The following is a 20,114-nucleotide window of genomic DNA, read 5'->3' on the forward strand; positions in this document are numbered from 1 at the left end:
ATTCGTCTGTAGCAAGTGCTCCTTGTGTTGGACAAGTAATTCCATATCAATGCTCTTCGTGATGCTGTGATTAGAAAAGGACCAGAGACACCTTTTCATGAATAGATGAAAGATGCTGAACAGAGAAGTAAAGGAGATGCTTTATTGCTATGTTTTACACTGGTGACATCAATACTGAAATTCTTGTTTCTGTGTACTGTTCTGGTGTCAAGTGTATTAAAAAGGTTACCAAAGAAATCACCCAAAAGCAGGAGAAAATGTGTTAAAGGCTGAAAACAAAAGTGGGTGCTGACTTGACAGTTTAGTGATGACCAAATGCCAGGTACCAAAAAAGATCTTTGATCTAACACAGAAAAGGTTTAACAGAGGGCAGGTCCAGATTAAAGGTACATATTTGAAAAAACTGCAACAAATTATCAAGGGCAAACCATGAACTGCCCGCATTTTCATGTCTTCAAATCAAAACTAGACAACGTCTCAACACCTTCCTTAAAAATATGTTTCAGAAAATCCAAATTATTTTTTCTCAATTTACAACTAAAGAAAGGAACAGGAAGAAATAGATGAACGGTAAAGACTAGGTGACATTAATTACCAGATTTCCTGAACGGCGAAGCTATTCCTTTGCCTTTCTGTGAAGTAAAATAGTTTCAGCCATTTATTGACAGCAGAGGAATAGGGAGGTCCGGGAAATTTTGAGCTGCGCTTCAGATTTTGACAAGAAACAACCTCTAATCATCTGTCCCCGTCCCCATTGCAGTCCCCTGGAGCCACTCTTTCCCTCTCTGTCCCTTCCCTCCCAGTCATCCTGCTCCCCACGCGGTTTCACTTTCTCTTCTCTCGTCCCTGCCACCGTGAGATAGCGAAGGGCAGAGGAGGGACCGCGAATGAAGAGCGCTGCTTTCATTTCTTCCATCCTAAATAAAAAGCTAAATTTAGAGGAGCTGAAAAGGGAAACGGGAAGGCAGGGCACGCTGCGGGAGGGGCGGGCGATACGGTGGGTGCTATGCCGGCAGGGCAATTCCCAGGCGCCGCAGAAGCCCCGGGGCGGCCGGGCCGGCTCCCGCAGCGCGCTCCGAGCCCGCGGGCCGGGCCGGCCGCAGCAGCCGCTCGCCGCCTCCCGGGCGGGCGGAGGAAAAAGGGGAAAACGGTACTGCCGAAACCCGGGATCGAACCAGGGACCTTTAGATCTTCAGTCTAACGCTCTCCCAACTGAGCTATTTCGGCCGCCGTGAGAGGCTGCGCTCGGTGAGATAGCACTAATCCGTTCTTCCATACCTGTCAGCCAATTGTTCGTACCCAATAAAATAAATAAATTAAATAAAATAAATGTTATTAGTCCTGCGGCGCTGGATGCCACAAACGAATCGACGATGAGCCTTCGCAAAAAAAAAAAAAAAAAAAAAAAATGCTGTAAGCCAAAGACAAATCAGCACTGTGCATATAGAAACATTTATGTACAACACACACGTCAGGATGAAGGTGGTTTGGCAGCGGCTCCCGGGATTATTGGGGAGGTAACAGGAACGAGAACATTATGTGGGACTCAAGAGCATTAAATTGGCAGTATTTTAGATTCAGGTTTCATGGATTTTATTTTAAAACCTGACAAAAACGGTGTGCAGAGTTGATGGTGTCACAAAAAGACATGAATAGGAAAGGCACCTTCACCTTCTTCTGTCCACGGTCTTCCACTGGAGAAGCTCCCTGTGTCCACATAAATCACAAACCCTGAGTAAGCAGTGTAATAAGAAAAACAGTGTCTATTCACATAGTCGATTAGGCATTGATTTCAACAGGCAACAGGTCGCACACTCCTGCAGCTACAGGGAAAAGGTGGAGGATGCACCAGAGTTGCCCACGTTAGTACCTGTGGTGGGCACTGACATCTCAAATTTGTGCTGATTTGCACAGCCCATGGTTTAGGAAAAGCCACCTGTGGGGGCATCTCCGACTCACACTTTCTGCACACTGTGAGGCGAGAGAGGCTGCTTTGCAAAATTGTCCACTGCTGCTCCCTCCTGTTAGTAACAAAAAACCAGCATTCTCTTCCATAGTACTAGAGAAATTTAACAAATCCCTCGTTTTCTGAGTGGGGAAGAAGCAGCATCAGTCCAAGCCAGCCATGTGAATATTTGGTAACATAAATCACCCTGTTTCCTTTTATTCTCAGAGTGTATTTTTCCTCTGTTGTCCTATATTTGTGGGTTCTTCAGGAGCTTATACCTGTTTTCAGGAGTAGAAAGGCAGAGGACTGAGCCAGCAGTCTAGTGATTGAAAATAAAAACTCTTCACAAAAAAAAAAAAAAATCAGCTAGGGAGAGGTTAAAAAATCCCACCCACATTTGTGCTTTAGAGGTGTGTGAATAACATACTGATACAAAATCTCATCTTCTCATGATTTTCCATTGCCACTGGCAATGATTGTTTTGGTGAGAAATTATGAGTGTAATCCCTTAACAAGCGTGTCTCCTACTGATGCAGCTAACACGATCTGTGATCTTTGGTGCAGATAAACTCCCAATGTGTCACAGCATGCACAGAAGTCAAAACACTATTGACTTAAGAGTTTTCATATATTACCACAATCAGAGGTACTATGGAGCAATGGGTTATTCAGATCCTTATTTAGAAATCTTTGTTTTGCCAGGTGAAATGGACATGACAATGGAAATAAAAAACAAAAACTAAAGGTAATGCAAAACAAAATTAAATAAAAGGGAAAGACAATTCAGTCTCAGACTTAGCATGTTTAATAAAAGAGTCAGCTTTTCCCCCAACAGAATTTGGTGAAGGTATTTGTATTAAAAGTTCCTCCTTCTGTAGAAAGATATTTCCATTTCATGCCTGACTAATGAGCATAAGAACACAGTTTCAGCGAATTGGAGCATTCTGAGTCAAAAAACCCACAAATCAACAGAAATACCCGTGTCACCCACAATCTTTCTCCTACAGCAAAGAAAGTACAGGGCGGTGAAGAAGAAAAAGGTATTTTCTAGTCCATCATCTTATGACATTGTAAACCAGCCTCAACCACAGCTGACACCCCTTAGTGCAAGAAGCACACGAATTTAAGTAAGTGCTGGGTCAGACCGGAGAAAGCCTTGCAGAAAGTAAGGGTTCTCTCTGTTGCACATACTGGAGCTGATACACACACAGCACAAACACCCCACAGGCCACAGCTCACAGGGTAAGCCATCCCGAGCAGCGCCCAAAGCCAGGCTGGATGGGGCTCAGTGTCCCTGCACACGGCAGGGGGTTTGAACAAGGTCATCTTTAAGGTCCTTTCCCAGCCACACCACTCTGACTGCAGCCAGCCCTGCCTCAGCTGCCCCCTTCAACATCTTCCAAAGCCTTCCACTTGCTGCTGGCAAGGGATGCACTGAATAGCAGCTGTGGTACACCAAGACAGTGAGGTGGTTATGTTGGTTTTCCAGAATGCACAAGGGATTTCAGGAGCTGCTTCCTAAAGATCTGATCCAATTCAGAACAGTAATTCCAAAAAAGAGATGCAAAATGATGGCAATCCCCACATAACTTCCCAAGTTCCTGACAGAACCTGAATCAAAACCTTTGCCAAAGCGCAACCCTTCTCCCTTAGAAAGTTTTAGCAGTTAAGCGACATACAAGTTTACTCCATTTATTTGCTTACTGGCATGGCCTCACTTTGTTCTGTGACACAAACCTTGAGAGAATGGACTGAAAGATTAAGTGTCCACAGTATTTTACATCACTACCTGTGCCTTCTGCAGGAATGCTTCCCCATAAAATCAGTAAGAAATAAAATTTGAAAGCATCACACTTCTCCACATTGATCACATCATTCACTAGTTGATCCTTTGTCCTTTTCTTCCTACAGAAGTCAGAAGGCTAATGCAAAATAAGCTGTTTTCTTCAAGAGAAAATACTTTTCCCTGTGAAAGAAATGCTCCTACCAGATCACTCACCTGCTAAGAAAATCTGATCTACAGCAAAGTAGCTCAAAGCAAAAGCCTCCTACATTTTTAAATATATATTTTTCAATATTTTAAAATGTGCATGTAATATTTATTTATATACATACACATAGTAATACAAAGACAAAAATCGCAAACACTTGGATGAATTAAATCTTTAAAAACATTTAAATAAGCTAGAGCAGCTTCCACTAAAAATTAATAGAGCCTATTTAAAGTCCATTCCAGGTAATATCACTTCTTTGGATAGTCACATAAATATCAAAGCTGGCATCTTCAGCATCTATACATTAAGAACAACTTTCAAAAGTTCTGTTGAACAAACTAACCACCCCCTACTGCTTTCTTCAGTGTATTTCTGATAACACTATTTTTTAGTGTTCCAAAGACACTGTACCTATTTTCAAAGGTTTAAAATATTTTTTCATTTAGGCATATGCATATTTAAAATAGTAAGATTTTAGTTAGCTGTAATCTCAACAAAGCCAGTATTCCAGTACAAGGAGATGTGAAAGACATATTTTCATGTAACTCACTCAAAGCAGCTGTCACAGCAATCACAAATACAGCTAAGACAGATTTTTCCAGCACTTAAGCTATTTCTGGTACTGACTTTTGCAAAATAAAGAACAGTAAGATGGATATCATAAGGAAAAATGCACATTGTGAAGAAGTTATATATCAAGAAAAATATAAAAATTAAGGAAATATTCCAATGTAATCAGCAACGTGTGTTTGACACTGGTATTTCAGTGATTCATCCACAAAAGCACATCTGGTAAGCCAAGCATGCAACAAATCATTGCACAGGAAGTCCTGCAACTTCTATCTGTCCCAAATGGAGCCTTTTACTTCCAAACCAAGTATCAGAAGCCCAAAAAATACAACTGCCACACAATTCCAATATAGTATTATTATTCCACTTTGTCACAGAAAGCTCACCTTCAATAACAGGCTCCAAGACTTTAAAAACCATACTTGGCACTGCAGTAAGCCTAGAAACTTCCTGGTTAGCCTTATTTCAGAATGACTCTTGCCAACCACCAGTGGCGTTTCATCAACAGCACCATGCACCACAAGAGGTGTGATGAAGGTGGGAACTCTTGTGTCCCAAGAGCTAACCCCCAGTTTCTGAGAGCCTTTGGAAGTCACAGCTTTTCCTGAGTACACCACAGCATCCCAGGCCTGTGCCACCTGCAGTTCTGCCAGGGGCCACAGAGGATCAGGGATTGTGCCAACTACAGAAGCTGAAGTGATAAAACCAAGAAGAGTGATCCCTTTTATGTTTGCCACATCACCCTCAAAGACAAAAAAGTGAAGGTAATTTTTTCAGGATAGAGGAAAAGCTAAGAAATATTTTCTTAAAAAAAAAAAAAAACACTATCTGTTTTTTCAGCATGTTATTCTTAATTAAGAGAAACCAGTTACACCATAATATTTCTTACTAAATCAACTTTGAACAAGATTCATTGACATATTTCCAGAATAAAAGAGGGTTTTTTCCAAATTTTATATTAAAACTCAAATATTGGTTTATCTTTAAAATGTTTATTACAGAAAAATGGTGAAACACTGCGTTGATTAAGGTCTGCCAACCCACAATTCACAGAAAAATAAGTTTTAAAACATTTTCTCCATAAATAGCTTTCATATCACAGGATATAAGATCATTGGAATGTTAACTGTGTTCCAGTATTTCAAGTTTGTTACAATGACAGCTAAGAAAAGGGAATTAACATGTAATAGACAGTAATACAGAAAAAAGAAGACAAAGTTTAAGGAAATGCTTTTGGAAAACTCAGCAAGAGCACCTGCTACTTCTTCACATCTTTCCCTCTTTGTTCCCCTTAAAAAAGGGAGATTTACACTTCTAGAGTAGGTAAGTTTGATCAGTCATCTACAAAAGCTATAAGTGCACCAGCAGAGAAATGGACAGAACCATACAGGTGCTGTATCCAGCTTTTGTCAATCAATTTATAGTCGCCAAAAAATATATAATTTCTCCCCTTGATTAAAAACAAAACCCAACTCTTAGAAGTGACAGAAAATGATATATATTACACTGTAAAAACAAATACAGGTGAATAATTCCAGAACAAAAACAAATGTAACTCCAAGTCCCAAAAGCTGCAATCACAGTTAATTATTTTTAATAAGGCAGATTTTACTTCAGTACACTAATTTATAACATTATAAATATCCTTCACTCCATACAGTTCTTTAAAATCAATACCTAGTGAGAACAGAGTATTGCACCAAAAGCTGAAACTAAAAAGTTCAACTTATAAAGTGCTGAAACCATTCCAGAGTTGTGCCGTACTGTGGTTCTTTACTCATCATGGTTCGTGTCTCTTGAAGACATTAAGAGTCCAGTGTGGCTGTTTGATTGCAGGTTTGATTGCAGGCTTCAAAGAAAAGACCATATGAGGTAGAAAAAACTCCTTCAGGCCCTGTGCCACGCTACTGACCACTGAGCTGGGCAAATGGGTCTGTCACAGGAAAGGGCTCCAAAGCTTTCTCCGAGTTTTTCCAGTTGTGGAAATTTTCTCTGTACCATTCAACTAATACAGAAAGAATGTTGATGAGTCAAGCTGACCAGAAATAACAGGGAAATCCAAGTATTCCACAGATAAAAGACTAACATGCTAATTGTTCTTTATGGAAGATTTTAACCCATAATATTACAAAAATCTAGTTTAAACTTTTTAAGTTCTTCACGCAAGACCTATTCCAGCACTAAAACGTGATTATCTTTTTTCTTTTATGTCCTGTAAATTCACTATTTAGAAAGCAGCCACTTTTAGGTAAAATTCACGTGTTACATTCAATCTCTTCAGCTTGCCATTAACTAACCTATATACCCATCTCCCCCCTTTCCCTCCTCCCATCACTCCTAGATCAGTGTAAAAGTCATCAGTCTTACTTGTTTTCGTTATCCCTTCTTTCCAAGGCACTTTAGGTCTCCATCCTAAGTTGTGCATTTTTTCTGAACTCATTGGATATCTGAGGTCATTTGTAGGCCTGATGAAGTATAAAATGCAAATGGAAAACAATCTGATTATACTACTTCATTAATTAGAGATGCAATACTTCACACTGTCTTCCAAGGAACATTACATATGCCTCAACTTTGAAAATTCCCATCAACATGAACAGGTTGCATTGCCTTCAAAAAATATGTGGCAGCTGAGCGCACACAATTCAGTTTGTACAGTCAACTACTTGAAACTGACTAGAATAAATATTAATTAGGATTTTACTGGCACAAAAATGAACACAAAACTCAAACCACTGCCAACGCATTTGAGCAAATCAATGCATTTGCAATGCAGAGCCAGTGTTTTCTAATACTAGCATTTATGTTTTTCATCCTGAAAACCCACAAATTTACACATACTTCAGATTTAAAACACAGAGGCTTCCAAAGCAGCATCATTACAGTGGCTCATTAGATACATAAACTTAGTAATACTGAATATGTAGAATCCCAAGCTGCAAGATTCAACACAGAAAGATACATTTTATATTTTATCATGGCAAAAATTTTCACTTCTGCAGTCTGGCACGTCGGCAGCCCAGCCCAGCATTCCTGCACTACTGGTGCTGGCATATTGAACAGTCAAGGTACATGTGCAGGCAAAAATCAAGTACTTATCACTGTTACTATAACATGCTAATCTTGAACAGAAGCAGAACTAACTTTTCTGTAGCAAGTAACCCCCTTTAAGTCACTCATTATAGGAGTAAATAGTCATAAATTAGGTATATTTAACAATCTTTTGTAAGACCTCAACACTCCCTGAAACACATACTCCTATGTGGTTAGTTTTCCCAAGCCCATTTATGTTTAAACATTAGCAGACAGGGCCAAACACACATAAAGAAACATCTCAAACTGAATTACACTGAGAACTCCTGAACACTCACATCATGTGAGCCAAAGGCAATTTGTTCAAAGTTCTGTAATACACTGAGATAGTATTCTGAAGAACATTTCCTTTTAAGAACAAAAGTTAGCACATTTTTAAAGACACTTCAGTTGCCATGATAACAATCCAAATGTGAACAGAAAGTGAGAATTCTAAAGGCCATAATACTTAACTGCTATCAGTAGACACGTCATTTCTAATCACTCTGGAGAGAGTGATATCTAAAGTAAGCAGAGACTCATTGTTGCTGCAGAAAAGAAATGGATATAAAAGAAAAGAGCCAAACCAAGCCTGAAATTAAGGAAACACACAGCAAAAGCGTATGTAGAAAAGGTACCCATTTTTACAACTGCTCTAACTTTGGTGCCTTAGAGCTTTACATCTACTTTTGAGACATCAGTTTCAGCTGAAGATAGAAACCTAAAGGTAACTGCACTCTGCAGGCACATATTTCTGCCTGTGGAGACTGAGTCTTACTACAAAGTACATCTAAGCCTGAATTAGTCACATTAACACCAAAATACTAAAGCTAAGTGAGAGACAATGGAATTTCTCGTTTGGTGATGCTGAATACAAAGTACGCTGAATGAACTGTCCAAACTACCATGAAGAAAAGATTTAGTTGCTCTGTAAAACCTGTCCTCTTCTCAGAGCAGACTTCAGTAATAAGAAGTATGAAGAAAGCTTGAAGGCAGAGATTAGCACTACCTGTTCCCCTTCAAGACATTCATTCTGACCTACAGACTGAAATAATAAAGGAAAATCCTGTTTTCTATACAGAACCCTGATCATAGATACCAAATCCACAAGCAAAAAAAAAAAAAAAAAAAAAAAAAAAAAAAAAAAAAATTAGGGAAGCAAAACAGCTCTTACTCCCCCAGAAGTGTCCCCTCCTTTAGAGCAGAAATACTTCCACAAAAAAACTATTTGGTTAAGAGTCTCACAATACTTTGAGGACAAAACTATCCTGCATGTGCAGCATATCCCACATGTCCTCCACATTCCTCACCTGTCTTTGACATAATCCATCCAGTGCTCCATTTCAGACTCTGAACTGGTTTTCTTTATCTGTCAAGAAGAAAAACAAGTATCATTCCCATACATCTTGGGCTGTCTAAACATGTATTTAAAAAAGAGCGGCGTTTAAATATGATTTTGTTTAAAAAATAAGATTTTGTTTAAAAAAAAAAAAAAAACCACCAAATAAAAATATAAACCACAAACAGAAATTATCTTTTGTATACTGAGTCTTCAAACCTCTGAAATCATCAAAATTATCTATAACAACTCCAACCTGTCTCCTTCATCTGGAGCACTGCCAGAACATCCATAATCAAACTGCTAGATTTTAATAGTGCCACATTCTCAGACCAAAACTAAAGCAGTCAACATGGAAAAAAATGGTAATTAATCATGATGCCAGTCAGGATAACTAATGCAGCAGCCTAATGCAGGATAGCCCAACTGCAAACTTATACAGTCCAGTTTCTGCCACAGAAAGGGCAGCACATCATTTTGCTGCAAGGATCTTCCAACATCCACCACAAGCCTAAGCCCTTCCAGAGCTATAGAAGGTCTGTAGAATTATTCATATGTGTTTCCTGTCCCATCTGGGGTGCCAGTTGTTTCTGCCCACTCAGGGATGGCAGTTGTCGGGGGCTCCTTTTCAGGAGTTTAAATTCCCCGGCATTCAGGTAGTTTTAGAGTTCTGGCCCTCTGCAAAGCTCTGTGCCAAATGCAGGAAAAGACGGAGTCTTCAAGGTTACATGCTTCGTTTATTAGTTCTTATCTTACAATTTTCTCAGTGTCCAAAAGATGTTTGCTGCTGCTCGGACATCTGGTGACTCCTCCCATCTCTGGGCTGTCCTTATCTTTTATACTAATTGCTACGTATTCTTTATTTACTATTTATTACCAATGTCTATCACTATTACTAAAAAGGTCATCTTTACTCTGACCCAATCCTCACTAACTACTTTGTGCCAACGTCACTGCCGAAATGGAGTGAGAGAACAAGAATGAAGAAGGAGACAACGCCCCAGATTCTCCATCTTGCCCCATTCACTTCAATGCCAAAAATCCCAAACCCACTGTTTTTTCACCCTGTGATATACTAAACTACTCTTTTTCACACTCTTGTGGCCTGCAATGCTTCCTGCAGTGCAAGAAGCCTCTCCCATGGACTGAAATCAAATCCAGTGTCTCTCTGAGCTCTGAGCTCTGGGCTGGGGTCCCAGACCCCCCTGCCCAGGTCCCTGACCCTCCAGGGCAACCAAAGGAATGTCCTGGCCTCCAACACATATGTGCAATGAAAACTGGTAAAGCAAAGCATCAGAACTGTTTACTCACTAATCGGATTAGCTCCTTGGCAAGCTGGGCAATGGACATCTCAAAGTTAGTTCCAATGTTATAAATTTCCCCTGGTTTCCCCTCCTTCAGGACAGTAAGGAATGCTTCTACCACATCAGTTGCATAAAGGAAATTCCTTCTCTGAAGTCCAGAACCATGAATACAGCTTAAGGTAATAAAAAGAAAAAGATTTTGTTAGTCCTCAAAGAGACGCATTCAATTTCCTGGACTGTGTTTTAAGCAGTTTTGCTGTTAGATGGTTGCCTGAAGGTACCTTAAGCAGCTGACATCCAAACAATCCTTTACTTTAAGGAAATCCTGTTATTCTAATAAGTGATTCAGAACTGAGTTATGTAATTATCATTTTACAACTAGCACATATTTATAACTGTAATTACAGTTTTATAGCACAAATACTACAAAAAAAGTGAGAGTTACCTACCATTTTCTGTTCTGTTGCAACAAAGATATAAACTTTGGAATGACCTAAGGAATCAAACATCAACAAAAAAAAATTACTCCACTATTTTAGAAACTTATTCTACAAGGAATGAGGAACTTCAACAGTTATGCAGCATTAAGTATTTTAATAAGATCCTTTAAGCACTTCTAAGTTTTATTAAATCTAATGAAAGAATGTATCAAGCCTAGAAACTGCAAGGATTTTGGCTTGTAAGAGCAGACGCCTCTATTGTATTGCAAACTTTACCTTTCTGGCTCTTACAAATGTAACATTTTTACAAAAATAAAAGAAGCTTCCATCACTTTTGCACACAGCAGTGCATCAGAGTCTAACTAGAAATAATTATCGCCAACAGCTCAGAACAAGGTTTAAACATCCAGCAAAGTGCAGTAAATCCAGAACCAAAGAGTTGTTACAATAGTTAAATTCTGAAGAGAATCAATAGAAAATTTTGAGGTAACATGGATAAACACAGATCAAGTGACGGTGTGCTTGCTGCACAAAGATTTACATTATGTTCATCTACAGGCTAAGATCCATTCATAATGCCCCAGATACTTAGGAACAGTTGCCCCCACTATTAAAGTCCTTAAACTGAAGTCATTAGAAAACTACTCAAATTAATTAAATTCACAGGAGCAGAATACTAGATAAAGCTAAAGATTCATGTAGCCTAGTGTTGTAGTTTTTAGCAGTAACTAAAATTTGGTATGTGAAGAAGAATATATGTCAAAAGCAAGCAAATACATCCCCTGAATATACCCCCAACAATCATACAACCTGTAGCAAGACACAGATCAATGTAAAATGTACTCTAAAAGCCATTGCTTATCCACCTGCAATAATATAAGTGGAAAACAAACAAACAAACCCCACCAAACACACCACGAAAGGTGAAAAGCAATTTAAGTTAAAAACACCTCAACAGAACTGCAAAATATAGCTACATTTCCCACCAGTTCCAAACTCCAACGCATACATGTGATTATCACTTTCATCTCTCCACTGTATTTCCATTCCCTAACCAAGCAGATTCTGGTACTGACTTAAAAAGGTAACTCCTTCTCACAAATTTTGAATAGTTACCTTGCAAGGTCTGTATGAACACATGCAAAGACAAGTCACTTTACACTACTTCTCATCCTACATATGAATGCTATAGCCCCATCTTACTTATTTTCTGTGCAAGTTGGAACAGCCCTTTCTATACCAGACATTGTATCCTCAGTTTATTTTTTGAAATGTTTCCCTTAGTTATTAAGCACTCACAATTACAAAATGTTAATGTAATTTGTAGAGGAACTCTGCCAAAATATTCTTTGAAAAACAGAAAAATTACAAAACAAAATTACTGTCATAAAAATAATTTAAACTACAAGTCCCTAATTGAAGTTTTATCAACAATCAAAAAAGATGTGTTCAGGGCAAGATATGCCAGTGTAAGCTCAAAATATATAATCACACATTAATCGCAAGAGTACTTTTTCCAAAAGTCATCCCATGCACGTGAGAAAAAAAGTAACTGCAACCCTGCATAACGTCACTACAAACCCTGGTACGCTGAAGCTCAGAGGAAAGCAGTTTAACTTACCTTTTCTGGATACTGATGTGGTCCGTAAACATTACTGCTCCGTGTGATGACAACTGGAAACTGGAGAGCATTAAAGACACGTGTGATTATATAAGAAAGCATATACCAGCAAAAATCTGTAGCTTCCTGCTGATCAATAAACAAACTGAGCACTTGCTCAAAAATCCGCAAGCCCTCACAAACGCTACTGAATTAAGCTCTCTGTATGTCCGTCAAACAGGCAAGAGCCTCCGGCCCTCTCAGCCTGTTAAGAGCACCACAAGTGACAAATGTTTGAAATCTCTCTTGCTCTGGAGCCGCCACAGAACATTGTATATGTGTATCTGGCTGACTGAAGACTGGCTTACTCCTACTTACTCAGATATGTTTCACAGTCATTAACATCCCATTCTTGCTCACTTTATAGCAAAAACATCATATATCAAGAACAGAAAATTAAAGAATCCAAAATATTAAATGTGTTTGCTTGAACAAATCTGACTAGCAGGGCTTTTTCTTTTCTTTTTTTTTGCTTTAACTTTAAGCCTAGTCTTACAATTTGAATTATACATGTTCTACTTCTGTGTAATACCTCTGTGCCTTCTGCAAGCTTAGCACTGGTTTTTAAATTCCTAATGTTCTCTTTGACCATGTTATCAAAGCACATTTTTAAATATATAGTGTGTATATATACATATATAGGTTCAGATTTAAAAAACAAAAATTGAAACCACCTGACTTGTCCCCACTGTCTTGCAGTGTATCTTAACAACTTATTGGAGGAGATTCTCTAACACATCCAAACTACAAGACCAACAGTAAGGAAAGAGGTGGCATTGTGTGGACTAGTACTGATTTTTCTTTTATACTCTTACCTACATAATACAGATGCTAATTACAGGCTTCAGTGTTTTTGAAGCTTTCATGGACTTACTTGGTACCTTTCCCAATAAGACTGAACAAAACACTCTGCAGCTGCTTTAGAGGAGGCATAGGGATTTGTTGGCCTTTTTGGTGAGGATTCATCAAATTCCTAAAACAGAAAGAAGAATTTGCATTACTCAATTTCTTTTGCCCACATAAGCCCTAAAGTTATTAAAGAAATAAAAATCCCTAAATATCCAAGCACATCAGTCTGACAATGTCCCCTTACAACAGAAGGCCATAAATAAAGACAGCTTATTTATTGAACACAGGAGGCAGCCAGATTACCAGCAATAATATTTTTATACTTGCAATAGAGTTACCTCACAGCAGCGGTCCTCAGATTTTTATCTTATTAAATAATTACTGTTGTTAGAGGGAGGCTTAAGATTTTTCAGGTTCATATTACCTCAGAGAGTAATTGGGCCCCCAACTAGCAAATTCACCTTTCAGTCCTAAATAAAAGGGGTCTTTTCTTAATTTTTTCCGTAACTTTATTTCTGTAAAAATCGTAGAATTGCAACCCAGAAGCTTCCAAAGAAAGGCTTCAACAGTTCTGGTCAGTTCCAGAATGGGTATCTTCCAGGCTATCCTGACACTTTAATCTGCTTCTCACTTGAAGGGAATAAAAAAAGAAACCAAAAGAAGAAGGGATACTACACAAGGTGTGATTGGTAACATCACCTTAACATGATTAAAACACTCACTGCTCTTGTCCAGCCTTTGCCTCCAAAATTAAATGGCCTTCTTCCCCTCAAAAAAACTTCTACGAGAACTGCTAGCGTGATTCACAAAGAGAAGAAAAAACAGATTAAAGTCTTCTTTTCAAGGCCCAGAGACAGAAAAAATTCATTTGAAGGTATCAGCCAAGCCACGGGTCTACATACAAGAAAACACCATCCTTGGGTATCATAAAAGCCTACAGGTAGAAGTTGTATTCAAGGAACTGATAAAGACACTGTGATAGTAAGAAGGTGCATCAAACTCTTCTGAAACACATTAATATTTCCAGGGACTATGGCAAAAGGCTCCTTGATTTTATTTATGCCTTTAAAAAAATGAATACGCATAATTTGCCTTTTTACTGAGCGAAATTACATTTCCTGAATTAAGGTCAGGTATAAATCCTCAAAACTCAAAGATCTGCATACCATAACAAGAAACACCTGAATATTTATTCCAGTAACACAGGAATTGTTTCCTGTTTCAATTGTCACTACCTACAGTTCTGTTAGTATTTTAGCTAAAATATAAAGCAGTTCCCTGCCTGTCAAGCTGTGCACATTACTGAAGTCTCATGAATGCTCCAGGACAAAACCTGTATAATACACTGATTTGATACTGTCTCTGAGGAGTAGTGAAACCATTAATGACCCAAATCTCACTGTTTTAGACAATAAACATTCAATATAAAACAAGCTATGGGGAAAAAAAAAAATCAGGACAATTTTGATACTCAGGCTTCTAAAAGCAACCAGTGCTTACTTAAAGTCAAACATTTACAGAGGCCAAGGAAAGTTAGACTCAACTTTGTTTTCACTATTAAAAGCAAGTAAAGTAGAAAAATCCTCATACATTTTCAGACTCACCTCATCAGTGCTACCTCCATATACTTCATCTGTACTAACATAGACAAACTTCTCCACATTGGCTTCATGTGCAGCATCAACCAGCACATTGGTGCCATAAACATTCACGTAGGTGAATTCCAGGGCATGCCAAAATGAAAGATCTACATTAAAAAAAATCAGGCAATTCTGATTAAATTGAGGCAAGACAGGGCTATAGGTCCCACCTGGAGGCTGCAATATAGACCTGTCAGATAGCAAGGTCCTTATTAAATGAAGGCACCTTCTACACTTACTTGAAGACAAAAATCCTTGTTCTCAACACGAGGCTGGTATCATGAGCAAAAGCTTGTTGGTTATGGACTTTTTAATCTAAAATAGCACTGGCTAAGCACAGTAAGAAAAGTGTTATTCAAAGACAGTTGCAAGATGCAGTAATAGGGACCCATGACTAATAACTCATCAGCAGCTGTTTTGATTCTTACAACTGTTCCACTGACCTAATGACTTTGTACCTATCAAATCTGACAATTTTGAGAAATATTTTCCTGAAGATTTTTTTTGAGGATTTAGAGGATCATTTCTCGTGATGGATGGAATATGGTGGCGATTGTTCTCACTAACAGCAACACTGAAAAGCAGCCAGCTGAAATGGGCACTTTATAATTCATTCTCTCTTTTTAGCACAGAGAAGATTCCAATGGCACTTATGCATAATCCTTCCGCTTTCACGCTGTTTTTTCACGTGACATTGGAGCAAATTAAGTAAAAACTTCAGACTACGTACAAAGCCCCTCTTCAGTGTCTTTATGACTCCCTCAGTACACTGTCAGCTACATGTGAGTCTAGACAGAATTTAAAAATGTAATGGAGACAAAAAGGTACATTACCATTTATGTGCAATGAAAACAAGACAACAGTTAGATGAAGCACTTTTTAAATCAAGGCTGTGAATCCCCCTGAGTTAAAAAGGCCACCAGACACTCAGCCATGTGATTTGTAGAGACAAATTGGATCCTTGGTTTATAGGAAGGGAAAAGACAAAAAGTATACTGGCATATATTTCAAGCAGGTATAGCCATGGAAAACAATACCAAAACATTCAGCAGTGCTCACCTACATGTGTTTGGGCTGCAAAATGAAGGACTATATCTATTTTCTCAGTTTCAAAGAGCTGCTTTATAAAATCAGGCTCACAAATATCTCCCTAAACAGGAAAAAAAAAAAAAAAAAAAAAAAAAAAGGCAAATTATTTTTGATAGAAAATAGTCAGCTTCCCTTTATACCAAGTATCACATATGAAACCATTACAAAGGGAACTCAGGATACAAACAGCACTGTCAGCTGAGTTCTGGGCCATCTATCAATGTCACGTCTAAAATAACACCATACATAACATTTCACTCATTTTTTTAAAAAATCCTCAAAGAAACTTATTTCAGAATTTGTATTACTATTAACATTAGAAAGAGCAATGTGTCCAAAAATACAAAAAAAAAGTACAGCATGGAGCTCCAGCACTGAGGCTGAAATGCCAAGTTCCCAGACCAAGAAAGAGTTCCCAGTCTGTCGAGCACGCAGGGACATCTAGTGGCACTGCAAAAGGAGAAGCAGATTCCCACTAAAGGGGATTAGATTACGTCTTGCAAGGGTTTTGCTGCTTGCTGTCTATTACGGTGATTTATTTTTCACTTGACGTACTTTTTTAAAAAGAGACATTAGTTTGAACTAAATAGCTAGTTACTGATTTTTTTTTTAAACTGAAATTCAAGCTTAATACAACTATGCTGCACAGCAACAGAAATTGTGATTAAAATGTATTTTTCATACAGCCCATGAGACAAGTTTTCTAAACTTACTGTTCTATTTTCCAAAACAGACTTCCTTTCTATACTACCACTAGAGAGCATGTCCTTCTTGCTGTCTCCTAAGGTCAGTACCAGTGTTACTGTTCTAAACATAAAGGTTGCACATCAGAGATTATCTTTTCCAGCACATTTTTTCCTGTCAGTGTGAACTGCTTGGTTGCATACCAACTGGCCATTAAGCTGTGATCAGCTGTCCCTAAAAAACAAAACCAGAAACAAATAATCCAAACACACACCCTAAACCTCCAAAAAAAAAAAAAAAAACCACCCCAAAAAACAAAAAAAAAAAAAAAAAAAAAAAAAAAAACAACCAAACCCCCACAGTGAAAAGTTGGAATTATTTACATATTTCCACTGATGTAAGTTTTGTGACAAGATACTTCTACCCTTGTTCAAAAGCAGTATAGCCACATCATTCCTAGTTACTGTTCCCCTGCTTCACATAGGGATCTGACTGTTTAATGGGTATCTTGCAGAACTCCAAGCTCTCCTCAGCAATTAAATGTTAATATCTACCCAGGTAACAAAGCTTTTATATGGCATTTGTACATTTCATATGGCACACTGAAAACAATCAAAGACCTTCGGAAAGTAAACAAAAAGCCACTTTGGTCATGCTGAAACTGCACACACATGTGCATGTCTGCACACAGGCTGCCCCCTTCCTCTCATGCAACTTTTATCCCAACAGCTCAGAGAGAATCTCTTACTGAAATAAAGAGGTGGTTCACAAACACACACATGAACAGCCATGGGGGTCACTAACAGGTGAGGGCAAGATCATATTCCAGCCTCACCTGAATCTAAGAAAAAATGCAAGTCTACATCTACTGCCTCTGACAAAGGTGCTGTTTGAGGTGCATTTCTCAGATGTCCTGTGACCTTGGGCAGAGGCCAAGACGGAGAGATGAGCATCAGCACTGCCTTTAATAGATAGGAGAAATCTCAGCATACAAACCCAGCAAGTCAGAATATTAACCTTAACAATAAATCAAAATCCATCTCCTGTCTGAAGACAAAACTGTGGAAGTAGTACACCAAAAATCTGTAAAAAGTCACATTTTGTGGAAGAGAAGGCTTTATCACCTGGATAAACTTGTAGTTTTCCTTCCCAGAGACAGTTTCAAGATTCTTCAAGCTTGCACAGTAGTCGAGCTAAAGACACAACACAACACCAATAAGTGGGCTTCGTGAAAGCAAAAAGCCTAACTAAACCCAACCTTAACCAGAGGAAAGACTTATTTAAAAAAAAAAAAAACCTACTTCACACACAGATGTGAAGCTTTAAAAGCACAAATCTCCAATAGATACCCTAACTGCAAAAATTCTTGAACAGATGCTTAGAGCTTGAAATGCTTCATTCTTTTACTGAACACGAGTTGAGTTTTTTTCCTTTGCACAGGAACAAATGGAAAATCAAATAAAAATTAGTAACTAACAATAAACCATATAAATTTCAACATATTATAGATTACATTACAAATCACTTAAAACAGTTGTCCATATCAAGAAAGAAAACAAGCTATTACCTTATCCAGATTTATAATCAGATAGTTTGGATAGTTTTTCACAAGAGAGACGACTACATGTGAAGCACTGCAAGACAGAAGAAAAACATATTTTACAATTATACACTTGGCTTTAAGGTAGTAAAGAAATGACAAATTCCAAATAAATTCAGCATTTTCAAAAGTCTTTGGAGAAAGAAGGGGATATACTCAAGACAGATGAAAGACAAATTCCAAGATATTTTAACACCTCAACATTATTCAAATATATATTCTATACATTAGCCTAATATTTTCTATATATAAGTGAATATGGTTAGGAAACTAAAAATCAGAATAAAAGTTCATGCTACAACGAAAGAAATCAGCACTGCCCATAGTCACATTTTTTTAAAAATAAATAAATAAAACACCACAACCCTGTTACATGGTATATTCAATTGCCATTGTAAAATACTTTTGCATTCTAAAGCTTACATATTACATATCAGGGAGAACCGGTCAACACTCCCAACCCACAGTGACTCCCATCACTCAAGTCTCTGACACTACTGCTAGGCATAACAAGTGACAACCAGACAACCATGTGACACTGCCTCTTTGGCACGGTCTTGCATACACGAAGCTCATTCTGAGAGTTCAGGGGTTATTCACACACAGAAATTTAACCCTCTCAAGGCTTTCGACTGCAAGCACACTGATGGGCTCAAGCTGAAGACAGACCAGAACTTTCTCTGACTCAAGCTGAGCCCACAGCACTGGGGATTGATACGGCAATAGGAGCTGGGTGAAAGCCCCGCCACCTTCAACCCAAAGAACCCATTAGGCAGGAAAAGACCTGAGATCAAGGAGTCGAACTTATGACCAAACATAACCTTGGCACGAAGCACCATGTCCAGTCCTTTCCTGAACACCAGCAGGGACAGTGACTCCTGACCTCCCTGAGCAGCCCGGTCCAGTACCTAATCATCTTTTCTATCAATAAATTCTTTCTAATGCCTACCCTAAACCTACGCAGGGGCAGCGTAGACTGTGTCCTCTCATTTGCTGCCTGGGAGATGAGGCTGAACCCACCTGGTTACACCCCTCTTTCAGGGAGTTGAAGAGAGCGATAAAGTTGTTTTGCCTGAGGGTCCCGGCAAAACAACCTCAGCTCCCTCCTAAGGCCGCTCCTCATAAGGCTCCAGGCCCTTCACCAGCCCCGCTGCTCGGCAGCCCCGTCCCGGCTGCGGACGAGCACCGACTCCCACCGCCAGCGCCGCCCGGTCCCTCCTTCACCTTCTCGCCGGCCGCAGGCCACGGACCGCCGGGGCAGCCTCCTAGCTCGCTCCCCAGCACTTATCACCTCAGAAGCCACGAGAGGGACGAGTCACCAGCAGCCCCTGAGCGGGCACGGCCCGAGCAAGCGGCGCCGAGGAACCGGCCCGGGACGGGCACAAGGGAGGCGGCACCGCGGGACCTCCACCCGCCACGTCTCCCCCGCGCCCCTGGACAGGAGGCCGGCGGCCCGCTCCGGCCCCGCGGGGCTCACTCACATGAAGCCGGCGCCGCCCGTCACCAGGACCCGTTTCTCGAACACCGGAGGCACAACAGGACCCGCCCGCCCCGACATCGTCCGCGCTTTACGGCACCGGCCCCTCTCCCCCACGGCTGCGCGTGCGCGGCACGGGCCCGTGGGTTTCACGGGTAGAGTCGCAGCGCCTGCAAGAGGCTCGTTCAAAGATCGCCTTCCTCGCTCCCCGCGCGGCTCCAAGAGTGAAGCTGTCACCGTTTCAGAGGCCACCGACAGCGTGGGGGAGCGCAGCGCGTGAAAAAGGCCAAGGTTTCGCCTCCGCATTCAGCGGCGACTGATGGCCGTCTCTTTTACGACTCTCGGTCTCTCAACTTACGGCCGGACCCAGCAACGGGACACGTCGCCGCGGGGACGGGGCCTGTGCGCTCGGTCACGCCCCCGGGGGCCGGCGCGCTCCCCCATTGGC

At 39.8% G+C, this 20,114-nt stretch overlaps 1 protein-coding gene and 1 non-coding gene across 3 annotated transcripts; both read right to left on the bottom strand.

The window, feature by feature from the left end:
* Window positions 1-1,154: 1,154 nt before the first annotated feature.
* On the bottom strand, window positions 1,155-1,227 carry TRNAF-GAA (transfer RNA phenylalanine (anticodon GAA)). Its single transcript has one exon. It is a non-coding gene; the product is annotated as a tRNA-Phe (tRNA).
* Window positions 1,228-5,468: 4,241 nt separating this feature from the next.
* On the bottom strand, window positions 5,469-20,019 carry TGDS (TDP-glucose 4,6-dehydratase). Of its 2 annotated transcripts, XM_040057068.2 has the most exons (12): window positions 19,671-20,019; window positions 18,157-18,223; window positions 17,714-17,782; window positions 15,876-15,966; window positions 14,781-14,923; window positions 13,202-13,300; window positions 12,289-12,348; window positions 10,677-10,720; window positions 10,235-10,400; window positions 8,895-8,953; window positions 6,880-6,977; window positions 5,469-6,517 (listed from the first exon to the last, which is right to left on the bottom strand). In XM_040057068.2, the coding sequence occupies exons 1-12, from the start codon at window positions 19,970-19,972 to the stop codon at window positions 6,417-6,419; spliced, it is 1,299 nt and encodes a 432-aa protein (XP_039913002.1). In that variant the 5' UTR covers window positions 19,973-20,019; the 3' UTR covers window positions 5,469-6,416. The 2 variants fall into 2 exon arrangements, with proteins under 2 accessions (XP_039913002.1, XP_039913003.1); XM_040057069.2 differs by lacking the exon at window positions 17,714-17,782.
* Window positions 20,020-20,114: the final 95 nt, after the last annotated feature.

The sequence above is a fragment of the Hirundo rustica genome, chromosome 2, assembly GCF_015227805.2.
Source record: "Hirundo rustica isolate bHirRus1 chromosome 2, bHirRus1.pri.v3, whole genome shotgun sequence".
NCBI classification, from domain to species: Eukaryota; Metazoa; Chordata; class Aves; order Passeriformes; family Hirundinidae; genus Hirundo; species Hirundo rustica.

Bases quoted from the DNA above. Each gene is read 5' to 3' on its own strand.
- TGDS (XM_040057068.2), bottom strand. From the start codon at position 19,972: ATGCGGAGGCGAAACCTTGGCCTTTTTCACGCGCTGCGCTCCCCCACG. The intron at 8,954-10,234 runs GTGAGTAAACAG...TCTTCTTGACAG, and splicing joins CCAAGGAGCTAATCCGATTA to ATAAAGAAAACCAGTTCAGA. The intron at 6,978-8,894 runs GTGAGGAATGTG...ATACTTCATCAG, and splicing joins ATGGATTATGTCAAAGACAG to GCCTACAAATGACCTCAGAT.